General features: G+C 40.7%; 1 protein-coding gene across 1 annotated transcript in view; it reads left to right on the forward strand.

Annotated features, from left to right (window-relative positions):
- cdh10a (cadherin 10, type 2a (T2-cadherin)) overlaps positions 1-15,878 on the forward strand; it is a 24,347-nt gene continuing 8,469 nt past the window's right edge. Inside the window, exons 1-3 of the mRNA XM_042100111.1 lie at positions 1-103; positions 7,208-7,615; positions 12,921-13,215. Coding sequence (XP_041956045.1) covers positions 7,391-7,615; positions 12,921-13,215 — 520 coding nt within the window. The 5' untranslated portion in view covers positions 1-103; positions 7,208-7,390. The remainder of the gene's footprint in view (positions 104-7,207; positions 7,616-12,920; positions 13,216-15,878) is intronic.

Consider the following 15,878-nt stretch of genomic DNA (forward strand, 5'->3'; position numbering starts at 1 on the left):
GTTGGAATCCCAGTGCAGCCAAGAGGCGAGCGCTCTGCCCGGCTCAGCTCTGAAATGAGGATAGATGACATGCACTAAGAGGGACACAAGATCTTTCTGAAAGGTAGGACTGACTTATATGTGACAACATAGCTGGAATGGGGTTTCTATTCTGTGCTGATGAGAACACACAGTTGCTGTCTATGGTGTACTTGGAGTCTGCTGTGTTAACTGCATATTTGTGAGATTCAAGTAAATGAAATTTAAGGAAAGTTTGCCCAGGAGAATTTTGCAAAATTATAATTATAAAGTCACATAATTCAATACTTAAGAAATTATGTATCTCTTTTAAATGTCATTGTTTATTTCAAATCAATGTCAGTCACGTCATCAGTACCACTTTATATTAGTTGTTCACCTATGAATTAAAATTATTTTGGAGATGAATGTGCTCATTCATACCCTTACTAAGCATAACAAAACATGGGATTTTCTTGTATGATATTGGGAAATAGAAAATATGACTACAGCAGCAGTTAAAACAAACAACTTTAAGAAGGTATGTGGAAAAAAACTGGATGATGTTTTTAATAGACATGACCAGGCACCCAGTCGTACATGCACAACATGTCTCCACTTCGAATCGTGTTTCCTGGTGTCTCCAGTTCACTCTTACTCTGTGATATCAGCACACATGCGTCTCAGCGAGTTCAATTTAATTTCTCAGAGCATGCTTAGCGGTGTTTGTGTTTGATCCGCCTTGCTAGAGATATGTGGCTCTGGGATGGTGAAGGCTTTGATGCGTCAGTCACTGTCTCTCCCCTCCGAGACTTACCCAGGCTTTTACTGTACAAATACTGGGACAAACATTGCAATCTGTTAACACAGTGCACAGCTGAAGCTTTAGCGAGACGACTGCACCTTTCTGCTAGAAAGCCTCTGCCCACGGTTGGATTAGGTTCAGTACAGCATCTAGAGGAGTGAGCAGCGCAGTCTGGTGCTGTCTCAAAGCGCACTGAGGTGAGAGCTCTTCACTGCTTTTTTCCTACAAGCATCATCACCTCTGTGTGGATAATCATGTTATCCACTAGTAACTTCCAGATCAATCAATATATGAACTTTGTCTATAATATGTCTTGATTTAAGGCTATTTTGTCATCTTCTTAGATAGCAGATATGTGCCCTCAGATTATTTATCCATGCTACCACTGCATCATTTTTAAGATCACCACCTCTTATGTTATTTTTTGTGCCATGTCCAAGTGTTTTACAAGTCTGAGTAATCATATTATGGCAGTAATGTTCTACACAAATTAAAGTACACACACACACACACACACCCTCAGCCTGTGTCATATGTATAATTGCCTTTCAACATGGAGATGAATCACTAGATAAACTCCCTGTGCCCCCATTCAGGGCCACAATCACACTTTGCCTTCTGAATAGTGGGATCTCAAGCAAGGCAATTTGCTTCATAATGAGATAAAAGTCGGTGACAATCAATTTATTTTTGGCAGTGGTGTAATGTGATATTAATATCAGACTCTTAAGCTGCTGTAAAAGGGCCAAGGGGGTACCACATTAAATAGATGTCTGTTGCTAAATGTAATGGAAGAGCACAGTATTAAACACCATCAGTACAGCTGGGCAAAGGACAGACAGCTGCAATTAAAAAAGAGCAGGGAAATAGGCTTTATGTGGATGCGCTGTTGAGGGGACTGTGTCTCATGGCACCATTTTGTGACATTTATTCTCTTACAAAAGACTCACAAAACACTGTTTATCATGTCAATGTGTCTTCCAATTTCGAGTCAACTCAAGCAGACCAAACATGCTACCTCCCCTTCCTTCCAAGTACAGAGGAAAGACCTGAACCATTAAAACCCTGTAACGACACAAAACAACAACAAAAAAATCTAACTCTGGAACCTGTTCGGTTTAATTATCTTATATTCAAATGACTGCCTTGATTCTGTAAACCTGCTGGAATCAAAGGGCCTCCTGTGGGTAAGCCATCAACATGCAGTGCATCTGATCTGTATCAAAGTTTCAAAACAAAGAGGACATGGCATGAATATTTCAGAGGAGAGGCCAGCTGTGAAAGCCATCCTATGTGAGAGGTGGAGAGATGGATGGACAGAGGCTGAGGGTGGAGCGCGGTGGTGGTGGGGGTTGCCGGGCAGAGCAGGCGGCAATGCAGCTCTTGAGCTCCACCAAGTGGACATTTGGATGCCGCAAGGGCCTGCGCTCTGCCAAAGGAACTGGCAGGCGAACGTGTGGGCTCAGAGGCAGATTAAACACCTATCTCACGACTGATGATGTTTGGCTACTGGGCAGACACCTGATGCACTGTGCGTGGGTACTTCTAACTGCTTTAGAGATAGTGTAGGGTGTGGGCTGTATCACAATGATGCATGTGTTCAATGTGTCCCTAGAGTGTTTGAGTTTTGTTTTGCATCAGATTTTTATCTTTAAGACTTTGGGCCTTAATTTGAATTAAAGAGCAAATCACTCAATGTGTTGTGCATGAACTGAAGCCATTGTGTGGTGTGTGTGGGAGCATTCAGCTGACTAACCAATGTTTGTGCACAGGATCTTGCTCAGGGCATGCAATTTACCAATAGATTTTGCCTCATTATTATAGCTTTAGTTACTGTAGACGTTAGACTTTGCCCACCATTTCAATTAGGGCCCTGCCACTTAGTAGACATATAATGGGAAATGGCTTATGGTTTCAAAAAGAATGTCAAATATGTAGTTAAATAATGTTTTAAAAATGTGTCTCTAAAGCTGTTTATAACTTAGAATAACCTTAAAAACAAGCATTTAGTGGGATTAAAAGAACTTCCAGTGTCATACTCAATTTGTCTCAAGTAAGTGAGTCTGTGGTTTCACACTACACACTAAACTCACTGACTTCTTGCCATCAGAAATTCATTAGCTGTCAGGTATTTCCAGTGTGCAGTTCTGCTTGCTATGCACCATGCATCCTGGATTAATATCCACTATGCTAATGATATTCCTGGAAAGGCTTGAAATGATAATTGAAACGTTCAATCATAATAACAATCAAACTGGATTAATTGTTACAATAGAGAGTTGACTCTCTGCAGCCTGGAGGCATGAGGCTGAATTAACAATGATGTCAACAACACTATTAAGCACTAGGCATATTATTTAAAAGCAATGGTAATAGGTGCATATTTCCCTGACTTTGAACACATAATAATAATCCAATCTGCATTTCAGTTTGTGTGTTGTTGTAGCAAACAGGAAGACCTGACTGCTTCAGAGCCACATGCATGCAATGTATAAGTATAAGTATATATACTCTTTTGATCCCGTGAGGGAAATTTGGTCTCTGCATTTATCCCAATCCGTGAATTAGTGAAACACACTCAGCACACAGTGAACACACAGTGAGGTGAAGCACACACTAATCCCGGTGCAGTGAGCTGCCTGCAACAACAGCGGCGCTTGGGGAGCAGTGAGGGGTTAGGTGCCTTGCTCAAAGGCACTTCAGCCGTGCCTACTGGTCGGGGTTCGAACCGGCAACCCTCCAGTTACAAGTCCGAAGCGCTAACCAAGGCCACGGCTGCCCCATGTGTGCAATATATAGGGGCAAGCACAAGGGGATATAGCAACAATCAAAACCAGGGACAACAAGCATCATTTACACAATGTTCTGAGTGTATTAACACAGCTATATTACCAAAGTTTTTTTTTTTCATTTTCCACATTTTCATTTTCCAAGTCACAATCTGCAATCTGTTTTTGCCATTGCAGGGGCTACATTTCACCCTCATATCTAACCCCTTTGCTAAGTGATATCTCAGTATGCTGTCTTCACTCTGGTGCATGCTGTTGCCTTCCCCATGTCAGATGATACAAAGTAGGGCTGTCAATCGATTAAAAAAATGAATCGAATTAATTACATACTCTGTGATTAATTAATCCAAATTAATCGCATATATAATTTTTGCTGTAAAAGTATTTTAAATATTTAAATTCAAATGAATCATTGAATAATCAGCATTAGTGACATTAAAGTTCAAAAACTTTTATTATTATGACCACCGCGCAGCGAAGCGGCGGTCATATAGGTTTAGTCAGATTTTTTTTTTTTTTTTTTTTTTTTTTCGCATGTCCAAATTTCCGTCAAGGATTCCCGGGACACTGAAAGACCGGGGTAGACGAAACTTGGTGGGCATGTAACCCCATATGGATAGCATGGAACCATCGTTTTGATCTGTAGCCCCCCCGCTGGACTGCACCCCCCGAAAGTAGGGTAGGGCAGACACAGTTTTCTGTGAATATCTCGAGAACCGTAACGTTTAGGAGGACCATTTTTTTTTGTATGTTGATCTCAAGGGGCCATGTCAACCCATTCCATAACCACTCATTTCATGTATAGCGCCACCTAGTTAAACACAAAAAAGTAAAAATGAGGTGTTGTAATCGCAGGTATCTGTGACCTAACATAGTCAAAACTGCACGAAATTGAAAGTGTAGGATCATTATGACACCCTCCGAATGCATGCCAAGTTTTGTGGACTTTCGTTCATGGGGGGCCTTACAATAAAATCATTTATGTGTACATTTAGTGACCGTACACCAACAAGGATTCCCGGGACACTGAAAGACCGGGGTACACGAAACTTGGTGGGCATGTAACCCCACATGGATAGCATGGAACCATCGTTTTTTGTTTTGATCTGTAGCCCCCCCGCTGTATTGGACCCCCGAAAGGAGGGTAGGGCAGACACAGTTTTCTGTGAATATCTTGAGAACCGTAGGGCCTAGGATGACCAATTTTTTCCGTATGTTTGCCTCCAGGGGTCATGTTAACCCATTCCACCCATTCCACACATGTGCATAAACTGATACACACGCACACACATACATTCACAGTAATCATACGTATGACACATACTCACACAGTAGACATATGTACGCATGCATGCACATGCACAAACACACATACGCAGGCAAACACACAAGCACGGACACACACACACACACACACTAACACACATAAACATAAACGTGTACACGCACACAATTCAAGAATTTCTCAGAAGTATGAACAGGCAAGATGGGGGTGGGGTTGTATAAAATGAATTTTACATGTGAAATCTATGAACTAATCATGTTTTGGTACTTGTTGTCTAGCAGATACCAGTGAGAATTGAGTGTGGATAATGCATAAGACAGTTAGAATCATATAGGCCTTCCAGCGTAATTTATTTTTGTGGAAAACATGTGCTGGACTGGGCGGCGGTCATATTTTGTACCGCTCTGCGGTACATCTAGTTATTTTCACTGTTCAAATAATGGCCATAATAAGAAGTTTTTTTTTTCACATACAAGGCATTTCATGCCACAGATATAACCTAGGGGACACAATGAAAATAAATAAACACTCCCCTCAATGTCAACACTTATTTCTTTGCATTGATGTGCGACTATAGAGTTGATGAACTCCGGTGATATGCAAATTCCTTGCTGCAGACATTGCAAAGGACTTTATTTTCAACACTTTATTTTTATCAACACCATCAGGCCATTTTTTAAAAGTAAATGTTCCAATCAATGATCCAGGCAGCACGTGTTCTTCTCTCTCCTTCATTTTACAGTCTAATTTTTACTGACTAGAACGGCTCAGGGTCAAAGGTCATACGGAATCGATTAATCTGCACTAATTTTTTTAATCAGTTATTTTTTCTCAAATTAATTAGTCGAAATAATCTCGAAATTAATCAGTTATTTTGACAGCCCTAATACAAAGACAGACCTTTGCTCTAGTTGCTGCAGTCACTTTAGAAGTCATTGATAATCACTGTTTATCAGGCGGCTTTTAAACATTCCGTCTATCAGGACATCCGAGTTCGAACCCGAGTTTGCAAACCTCCCAGTTTACCTGTCTGAATATAAAACTTCATAAACCTGTGGTACTGCAAGCAGCAAGGGGAGTTATGCACTAAGGTGAAGAAACTGCAGTTTAAGGAAATGAATGCTGACAAACAAATCAAATATCCAAATAAATAGCATTCAGTATACAGCATTTGTGTTTTAAGCCTGTATTTCACAGAGCTACGAAAAATAGATTCTCGGTCTTACTCAGAAAAAAATGTGGAAAAGAGCCTGGTGGGCTTTTTCTAACATATTTACATACTGTATATGCTGGGACAAAGACAGCAGTGCTTAACACAGTGTCATATTCACAATGTACTGTAGCTTCAGCCCCTAGACATATCACATACTGTAGATCAAATAAATGATCAAAACTGTGTTTATGCACATTGAAGCTGTCCCAGGCGGTGTTGTTGGCTATGAAGCTTAATTGAAACTCTGGGAATAGGTCAAAGATGGGTCAAAGGTCAAAGAGTGATATAGTGAACAGACATGATTATTCCAACACGTTTTGAATCACTTCCACACAAATACAGACATTTCTGATGATTAAGCTGTGCCAGAGAGTGTGTGGACATTACACAGATACATTTAAAGTAGTGGCCTTCACAGCATAGCTCAGGGCTGATCTGTTTATGAATAGCTTGGAGAACAAAATGGGCGAGTTGATTGGATGGACTGATAGGGCTACCAACATATACTCTCATTTTGGTGTCAGCTGCAGCATTCAGAAAGTACCTGATTGTACCTGAGTGGTCGAAACGTTGTATCTATTAAATCAGCAAAGCAAAGACGACAGTGGGCAGATATGTTTTTCTTTTTCCTTTGTTACGGTCAGTATATGGCACCTGTTGCAATGGATAGATGTGTGTGCATTCCTACATTAGGCCTTCAGCATTCACCTATGGAGAAAAACTCTGGGTTAAAAAGACACATTTTACTAGTTATCAAATTTGAATATTTGTTCTATGTATGCTATTGGATGAGGACTAATTGGAAGTTTTATCTGCATCAATCAAGGCCGAACTCAACATCTAAGCACTTGTGACGCACTGTTACATCTCAGGCCATGTGAGAAAGGGCAAATCGTAGAGGATTCATACAGTTATGGTTAGGATGTCATACAGTTAAGTTAAGGATGACAAATTTCAACAAAAATGCCTTTTAAGTGTGCCTGCTCTCTGAACTCCCCACCATAGTCTGGCCAGCGAGAGGCCACTAATCGCTGTATCTGTGTGGCTGATAGATCTTGACAAGCAACTGTTCCCCTTCATCAGGAGTTCATGTTTCTCTACTCTGATTTCCTCTGCAGAGGTTCGAGGGGGAGATCAAAGCGCGGACCACAATGTCAGATTCCCCTGTGCTGCCCACCCCTCCTCTGTTTCCGGCCTCTCCCTGCGAGCAGCCTCGCCCTCATTAGATCATCCAGCGGGGCTCCAACGCAAAGGCGGACAGGCGGATATATCTCTTTCTCTCTGGTGGATTGATTGATGTAATGATGATGAATCGCTTCCTCCCTCTGCTCTCCCTGCTCCTCGTCTCCCACCTGAGCAGCCCGGCACGACTGACGCCTCGCGGCGGCGATGGGGGAAACAGGAAGCTGGCCACTGGGGCGGTCAGAGGCGAGGGAGTGCTGCACAGGTCCAAGAGGGGATGGATGTGGAACCAGTTCTACTTGATGGAGGAGTACACGGCGAATGAATACCAATATGTTGGCAAGGTGAGGCAAGAGTGAGGCATGTGGAGATTTCATTGAGAAGATATGTGGAGTATGTACAGTATGTACAGTGTGGGCTGAATGTACAGTACACTACTGTGGGCATGTAGCCTATACATGCATGTATGCATTGCATGCATTATCCTTGGGCACGTTCTAGTGTGGAGCACACAAGCACACAAGGGGGCAGATGCATGTACGTTAGAGAGTGCAGTCTAAATAATGAAAGTTCACGCCGTGGCCTCTTTTACTTACCATGAATGTACTAAAGCGGAGGCTGATCAACTATAATAAAGGATACAAGGAGGTTTATTTGTCACATACATAGCAATACTAACGTAAAGCATGTAGTGAAATTTCGTTTGGTGTTCAGCTTTTTCTGTGCAAGTGTGAAGAAAGAAAGATCAAGAAATATTTTAATAAATAGCAAGAGAGAATAAAACGGGCAGTGTGTGTACAGTCCATGTGCAAGTGTGTAAGAAAACAAAACAAAAAAAAAGTTTATATAGTATTGTGTGTGTTCAGGATACGGATTGCTTGAGGATAGAAGCTCCTCCTCAGTCTCTTTGTTCTGGTCTTGTAGCAGCAGAGACGTTTGCCTGACCTCAGTCTTTTGAAAAGTCATAAAAGTAAAGGGATGCCACCTTGCTCTAACTAAAATGTGTAAACCAATTCAATAGTGGAGCAAGTTTTAACATACAGGTAAGAAACTAAAGTGAAAACTGACATATAAAGACAAACTAAAGTAATGGTTGCTTTTACAGATGAGCTAAACTGGTGCTCAGAATATTGTCTTACTCTAAAGCTCTCTTAGATCTACTAAACACCTGGGTTTAAAAGACATCACATGTTCTATGGCGCTAACACATTAGTACTGTACTGTATATCTGTCCCAAGGTCATAGTAATGTATGATACTTTTTCTGTAGTGTTGCATTGTCCCACCCAAATCAACACCTTTTCCCCTGAGTAATGGGGGTTAGACGTATAATTTATCTTGTCAACTATGGGGGTTAGACATATGGCTCGGTTCTGCATGAGGAAGTTTGACATCCTATTTTTGATTTGGTCTCCATCTCCCTATACTCTTTGGTATCATCAAAGGGATGCAAAGCAGAGCAAATATGAATTACACAGTCACTGAGGCTTAAGTATTTTCAAAGAGTGATAAGCAGAGAGGGTTACGGAGAAAGAGTTGATAGGACTGGCGAGGCAGGCAGGGAGGCAAGCGGAGAATACCAGTTTTGACAAGCATTAACATTCCCAGGACCAGGTGGCCAGACCCAGCAGAAATGGATGTCAGGCCTGTGTGGTCAGACTGCATCTTAATAGCATTCTCTCCCTCAATATTCTCCTTCGGTACACAGTTTCCATGCTTTGAGTCAAGCCTTCCTTTACAAATCATATTTTCAGATACTAATTCATCACACTGATGGTTCTAGGTCTACAGTTTGTGATATGCAGTAGAGTTTCTCCATCTCAGTTAATGGCTCTGTGATACAGTGAGATGGCTAACACATTTGATGAATTAGTCTCCAAGTCTTACCTGTCATGAATTAATCATTGTTTCCCCTCAACCACTCAGGATGTCAACTAAATCCAAATTAATTGGATAGACTACTTTCATTTTCTTAATTGGCTTGTTTAGAGACTGTTGACAAGAGCTAAAAACCCATTGAAGTCACACCAACCAAGATGTGTGACAAAATTAAAATAGAACAAATTGTGAGGGATCAAGTGTCATTTAGTGCCATCTCTTGATGGCTGCTATACTGACATGTAAAGAGATGAGATGAGGTTTTCACATGCTGATAAGACCAGTGCATCATTCTCCAGAGTTGATGTTGATGACAGCGGCTCCACCTTACTCTGCTTTCCCTACACCAAGGGGCCCATACTGCTCGGAGAGATGTACAGTACAGCTGTGCCAGGGACTCTGCTTCTTCTTTTGCGATCATTTTCTTTTATAGGATGATTTTGTCAGGGGTTAGAGTTATCATTTACACAGCATCAAGTTGTCAGTGTGTAATATCCACAATGGCCTATTTATGTTAGAAGTTTATGTCAAGTCTCTGATGGCGTGTGTAAGTATTTCCAAAATTATTTTTCTCTCTTGCCAAATGTTGAGGAACTGTTTCACAACATTTCGGTGGCACACAATTTCCAGCCATTTTTCAGCTAACCTGACAGCCACCCTGATGTTTAAAGCCAAGAAGCATATTACTCGGTATCTGCACAGCTTTGAGGGTCATAGATCACCACTACAGCAGTTTAGGCCATATGCACATTCCACAGCAATATGATTACATAAGATTGGATGCAAATATTGTAGGTAAACATAAAAAAAAAGTTTTGTGTACCTGTGCACCAAGTCCACAAATTTAAAAGGATGAAAATATAGTTGAAAACACTCAATCAGTTCATGAAAATGATTGTTTCACCGGAGCACCTCATGTAAATAAACCAAGCTTTATATTAGCATTATTTATAGGTACCTGGTCGCAGATTCGTCTGTTTAACTCAAGTTCAAATAGAAATGTTTGTGATGCACCACTTTGTTACTTTGTTGTTTAATAAAGCTTTACAACACAATATATTACATTAAATTACATTTACATTACATTACATTACATTACACGCATATATATATATGCACATCAAACAAATTAAAACATTTCTGGGGGAGGACCCCCAAACCCCCCCCTCACACATATAAGACAAGAAGTGGGGGGGCCGGCCCTTAATACATCTGGGCCCAGGGGCCCAAAAGTTCATAATCCGCCCATTATATATATATATAAATAATGTAGAATTATTTATGTATTGTAATGAATTTAAAGTGCATCAATGTTTTAAATACAGTATGTTTAAATAAGTCTTTACAACTAGTACAGTGACCTTGAATTTTGACCTTTGACCTCCAAAATCACATCAGTGTTACATCAAGTCCAAATAAACAGTACTACTAAATTTGAAGCATGTGCCTAAAGGCATCATTTAGATAGTGTTTAGTTTAGTCAAGTAAGATAATAGACTAATGCTAAATTCTGCTACCCTTATCGGTCAGCTCAACTGTTTGGTAGAGGCTCATAAAATAAAAATGGGCGGGTCAAAAAATGGGTAACACTTGACTTGACAGTATCGACATAAGAGTGACATGACACTGTCATGAACACATGACTCTGTCCTGACACATGAAACCTAACCCTAATCCTAACCCCAACCCTAACCCTAACCATAACTCTAAACCTAACCTTAACCCTAAACCTAACCCTAACTTGTTATGACAAAAAACGAATGTCACTTAATAATAGAAGCGTTTATGATTTATTTATGACATGTTCATGATAGTGTCATGTCCAGTGTTGTGTGTAACGCATTACAAAGTAACGAGTTACAGTAACATAAATACTTTTTCGAGTAAAAAGTAGTGTAACGCACTACTACTGAAAATTTGGTAACGTAACGTAGTTCCTTTTTCATATCGGCGCAAAGTTACTTTTCCCAGGGACAGGTTTGACAGCGACGCTGGTTTCTCAGCTGCGCGCTTGCGCAATAGGCACGAGCTCCACACGGCAGCCTATGTGACAGAGGCTGGTAGCATTAAGTGCAATCATAGCTCCACATGGTACGTGACAGAGGCTGGTGGCAATGGAGCGAGACGCAGCCAACACTAATTTCTGAGGGATGGACATCACTTTGAAGTTGAAACTAAGGGGAGGAATGTGAGTGTTAGTTGTAGCCTACACTGTGCCCTGATTTTGTCCACTGCCGTTAACTCAACTGCCAGCCTATTGATACGATTTGCACTAGCTTTGCACCAAATTTCGGAGGAGCGCCTGTTTAATGAAAGAGTATAAGGCTATAAAATAAGCCCTCATATATTTTGTGTTCACCTATATGCCCAAGATGTATCGAGGCTATGTTATTTGATATTGTTTCATAGGGCTTTAGTGGTGGTGTTGAAGCCTATAAGCCCAATGTTTTCTTGTCAAGTGCTCTGTTTGTGGCTTTTTATTTTATAATAAATAGCACAAAAGAAATACCTGTTATGTCCTCCATAGTAGAACTTTATGTACAGTAGGCCTACACATTTAGGAACAGATATTGGGTTCTGCCCAAAGTCGAGCAACATAAAAGTAACAAGTAACGTAAAAAGTTACTTTCCTTACAGGGTAACTAAGTAAAGTAACGGGTTACTTTTTTGAGTAAGTAACGAGTAACAAGCAAACACTACTTTTTAAAAGTAACTTCCCCAACACTGGTCATGTCACTCTTATGTCGACACTGTCAAGTAAAGTGTAACCAAAAAAGGTTATTACAGCTAGATCTGGAAAAGCAAGAAACATATTTTTTTCATTGTTTTGTTCTGGGTGGGACCTATACAGCTGATATAAGTCTTTATTGCTAATACCATAATGCATAACACAACTTTAAAATCCTTTATGAAGGTGCTGAGAATGCTTTAAGGAGCAATTGACCAACATTACTTTGCCTGAAGGAGATGAAAAGGAAAACTCATTCCTGATTAACCACTTACAATTATGTGGGAAATAATGGCATGTAAGCAGGGCTTTTCTAGCCTAGAAAAATCCAAACTCATTCACCAAGTGAATTTTGGAAAACTATTGCAACACATGCATCGTGATGGGCACTAACTTTGAAATCTTTGGTCCAGCCTTACCAATCAAATTGATCAGAGATTCCTAACACCACTTCCTACTTCGCCTAAACTTTACAAACTGACAATAAACAGCATCAACTGTCAGGAAACAATGTATGTGGGTCTACCTTTGCTGTAAATACATTTCTGCATTTGTCCAACTACTGTACATATTTTGAAGTCTGCAGGTGTTGCTGCTACTGTTTATCATAATAAGTTTTAGTTTCATCTTCCCCTCTTGTTGCTGATTGGACTGACAGTTTTCTTGTCTGAGGGAAACGGTTATGAACTATGGTGTTCCTATGGTGTTCCAGTCACATTGTGCATGTCATGGCATGAAAGCGCACAGGAATTACTCTATCAATGACACCAAAACAAAACTCATTTATGAGACAAGCAGGGTCTCATAAATGTGTCAAAAAATATTTGATCAGATGATAAGCAGTTACATTTAGACATAGCAGCATATCTGGTGTGGAGCATGCTGTCTTGAATCACTCCTCTTGTCTCCTCCTAGACTCTAGACTCACTGTTGAATTATGAGCTATTATTGCTACGCCCTGTCCACTTCAGTTTCTACGTTCTTGCAAAGCAAATGTTCTGCTATACTAGTATTCACACACCAATGCATGCCTTCTCTACCTAGCTCCAATCCAACATGGACAGACTCGATGGCACTGTGCGCTACGTTCTCACCGGAGAAGGAGCGGGGACTATTTTTCAGATAGATGAAAAAACTGGTGATCTCCACGCCATCAGGAAGTTGGACAGGGAAGAAAAGGCCAATTACACGCTGCAAGTTACAGCTGTCAACACAAGGACAAACCGGCCTCTAGAGCCACAGACCGAATTCATTATCAAAATCCATGATATCAATGACAATGAGCCAAAGTTTGCCAAGGCCACCTACACGGCCAGCGTCCCTGAGATGACGGCTGTCGGTAAGTGCGTCTTTTTCTCTTTATCTTTCTGTCTTTACGATGGCATTTTTTTGGGCTGTGAACAGGAAAATGTTTGGCTGCCACCAGAGGCCCTGCAAGGTCAACCCTAGTTTCATGGTTTTGGCTTTGAGATTTTCATTTTTTGACAGGCCTTGTGAAGCGTGAGGGGGGTGTTAAAGGGAGACGTGCAGAGTACTGTAGGGTGTGAGGCTTTCACACCAGCATTTATTCTGCTGGTTATTTCAGGTCAATGTCCTGCCATTGTTATGGATTATTTCTCCTTGATATTTTACTTGTATAGATGGAGACAGTTTTCATCTGTATACTAGTCTGAGCCCAGGAGAAGGAGAAAAGCACACACTTCTGTTTTGTTCATAGTCTTCCACACATCTGTGTGGACCTTGAAGCTCCATGGCTGAAGCTTTAGTCAAGCAAAATTAGATAATAACATGCGACATTATGTCATCAATATCTTGTAATCAAGTAATCCACAGGAAAGACAAGAAAGAAAATGATATCCTTTTTTCATTTACGCCCCTGTGCCTATAACCAGGTGGACTGCAAAGCGGCATCATAACTTCAACTGCTTCAAAATTGGGTGTTGATTGATTTATTTTTGTGGTCTAGACAGCACAGTTCTAGAAAATCTACAGAACACTTTTAGTGAGGTCTCTGGGGGGGGGGGGAGGGGGGGTGTGTAGGTGCTTTGTTTGATGCAGGCACTGGGCTAGATGTTTTTGTAATTGCTCTATTCTTTGGAACCAGGCAGATTCAGCCCAGCTCATTAGTATTCCTCCTGATGGCCAAAAGGAAAAGAGACATAAAAGAGAAGAAACCTCAACAAGAGGTTCTTACAGTATGCGAGCATTGCCAAATCTAATCCTAGAGATACAGACTAGGCTATAAATAGGACAGGGAGACAGCGTTTGTAGCCTGTTCACCTGGCTGTGTGTGGGGAACCGAACCTCTCCTCACTCTAGTGAGTTTTCCATCCGTGTTTAACAAGAGGTATTTCCAGTGGACTATATAGCCTATCCAATTCATGTGCCACAGCAGCCTCTGAGTTCGGCGGTATGTCTGAGTGCCTCTCCGGATGAAAAATGAACAAGAACAAAATCACAGTCATCTGAACGCTGTTACCTCCTCTACTGCTCTGCCTACCCTGCATAATAGGCACGCATTTATGTATGAATATTTATTTTCCATTTGCACAAGCACTCAAAAAAGCACCCTGTTTCTAGAACATTCACACACCGGTGCTCGGAGGCTCTGTCTTTTTGGATCCCCATCACATTTCCTCTCTATTTTACATCTCATTCTAATTCCAAGCTCATCAATCATGACAATCAGACAAAATCATAGGGGAGAGGCTAAGCACTGACTTCCAAGTCTGTCACATGGTGGCATGACTAAAAATACTGATGATAGATACCCCATGCATATTTAAAAAGTCTCATGCTGTTTCCTGGCAATATAATAAAGATAACTCCGACTGCTCTAACTCAACTCCAAACACTGTGCCAGGCGTCTCCATGTGAGCTCACCTAGGAGAGAAACTAATTATGTTCTTTTACTATGATGGCTATTTATTTTTCTGTCAGACTTTGTCCTTGAATAGGAACATGCTTCCCCAAACTTTTTTGAGGACCCCTGGAGGTGTCATTGCGAGATTTATTTATTCGGTATCAAGAGAATGTTTTACTAAAATGTGTGCTTGTTTTCCTAAAACCTGTGCTCATTCTACTAAATCATGTGTTCATTTTCTGAAATCATGTGCTCAGTTACGTTTTATTTTTTCTTCGTGTTTTATTCCCAGAAACTAGGCCAGCACAACAGCCTGACTTGGGCCACTGCTCCCCACATATAAGATACCCCTTGATCATTAAGTCAGAAGGCATTCTAAACACAGTAGGCTACAGTAGACAACAAGCTACAATATTCACAAAATCCAACTCTAAGAACTGGATTAATGGCTCAACATTGTGTGCAGCTGGCTGTCTGGAGGAGTGCATAGGGACCGTCTACAAAGTGCAGCACAGAGATTGGCCGCAGTCCGTCTCTTTTAATCTGTAAAAATCACTTAGTCCTTTATGTCTTAACAACAATGTTTGATTTCTGATTTATTGATCAAGGAGAATGTACTTGTATAATGTGTGAATAGCCAAGCTTTGTAGGTGCACCAAACTGTCTGTTGGGCTCTACTAGTTCCTGTGAATTAAATGTGGGATCGAAATAATTAAAATGACCACACCAATAGATGTAAACAAGAGCACAATTTAGTAAAAGGTGCGCACAATAGTAAAATGAGTGCATGATTTAGTAAAATGAGTGCATGATTTTGTGCATGATTTAGAAAAAATGGGTGCATGATTTAGTAAAATGGGTGCATGTTCCATCAATATACAAAAAGTCTTGCTACGACACCTCCTGTGCTCCGTATATTTCTTATTTTAAAAGTAAATGATACTAAAAGTGAGGATCTGTAAACTTTATGGAATCTTTACAGAAAAAAGATTTTTTTTGTCTCTATTTCATCTCTTCTCAAGAGCAGTTACACGTAGTTGTGATGACTGCCTGCACCCCCTGTAGTCTTTGCAGTGGCACTGCACTGACTGTTGAAAAGCTGTGAGGTGATTCATTATAATCACTCATACCTGGGGCAG

Source organism: Alosa sapidissima, chromosome 1, assembly GCF_018492685.1.
Source record: "Alosa sapidissima isolate fAloSap1 chromosome 1, fAloSap1.pri, whole genome shotgun sequence".
Taxonomy (NCBI): domain Eukaryota; kingdom Metazoa; phylum Chordata; class Actinopteri; order Clupeiformes; family Clupeidae; genus Alosa; species Alosa sapidissima.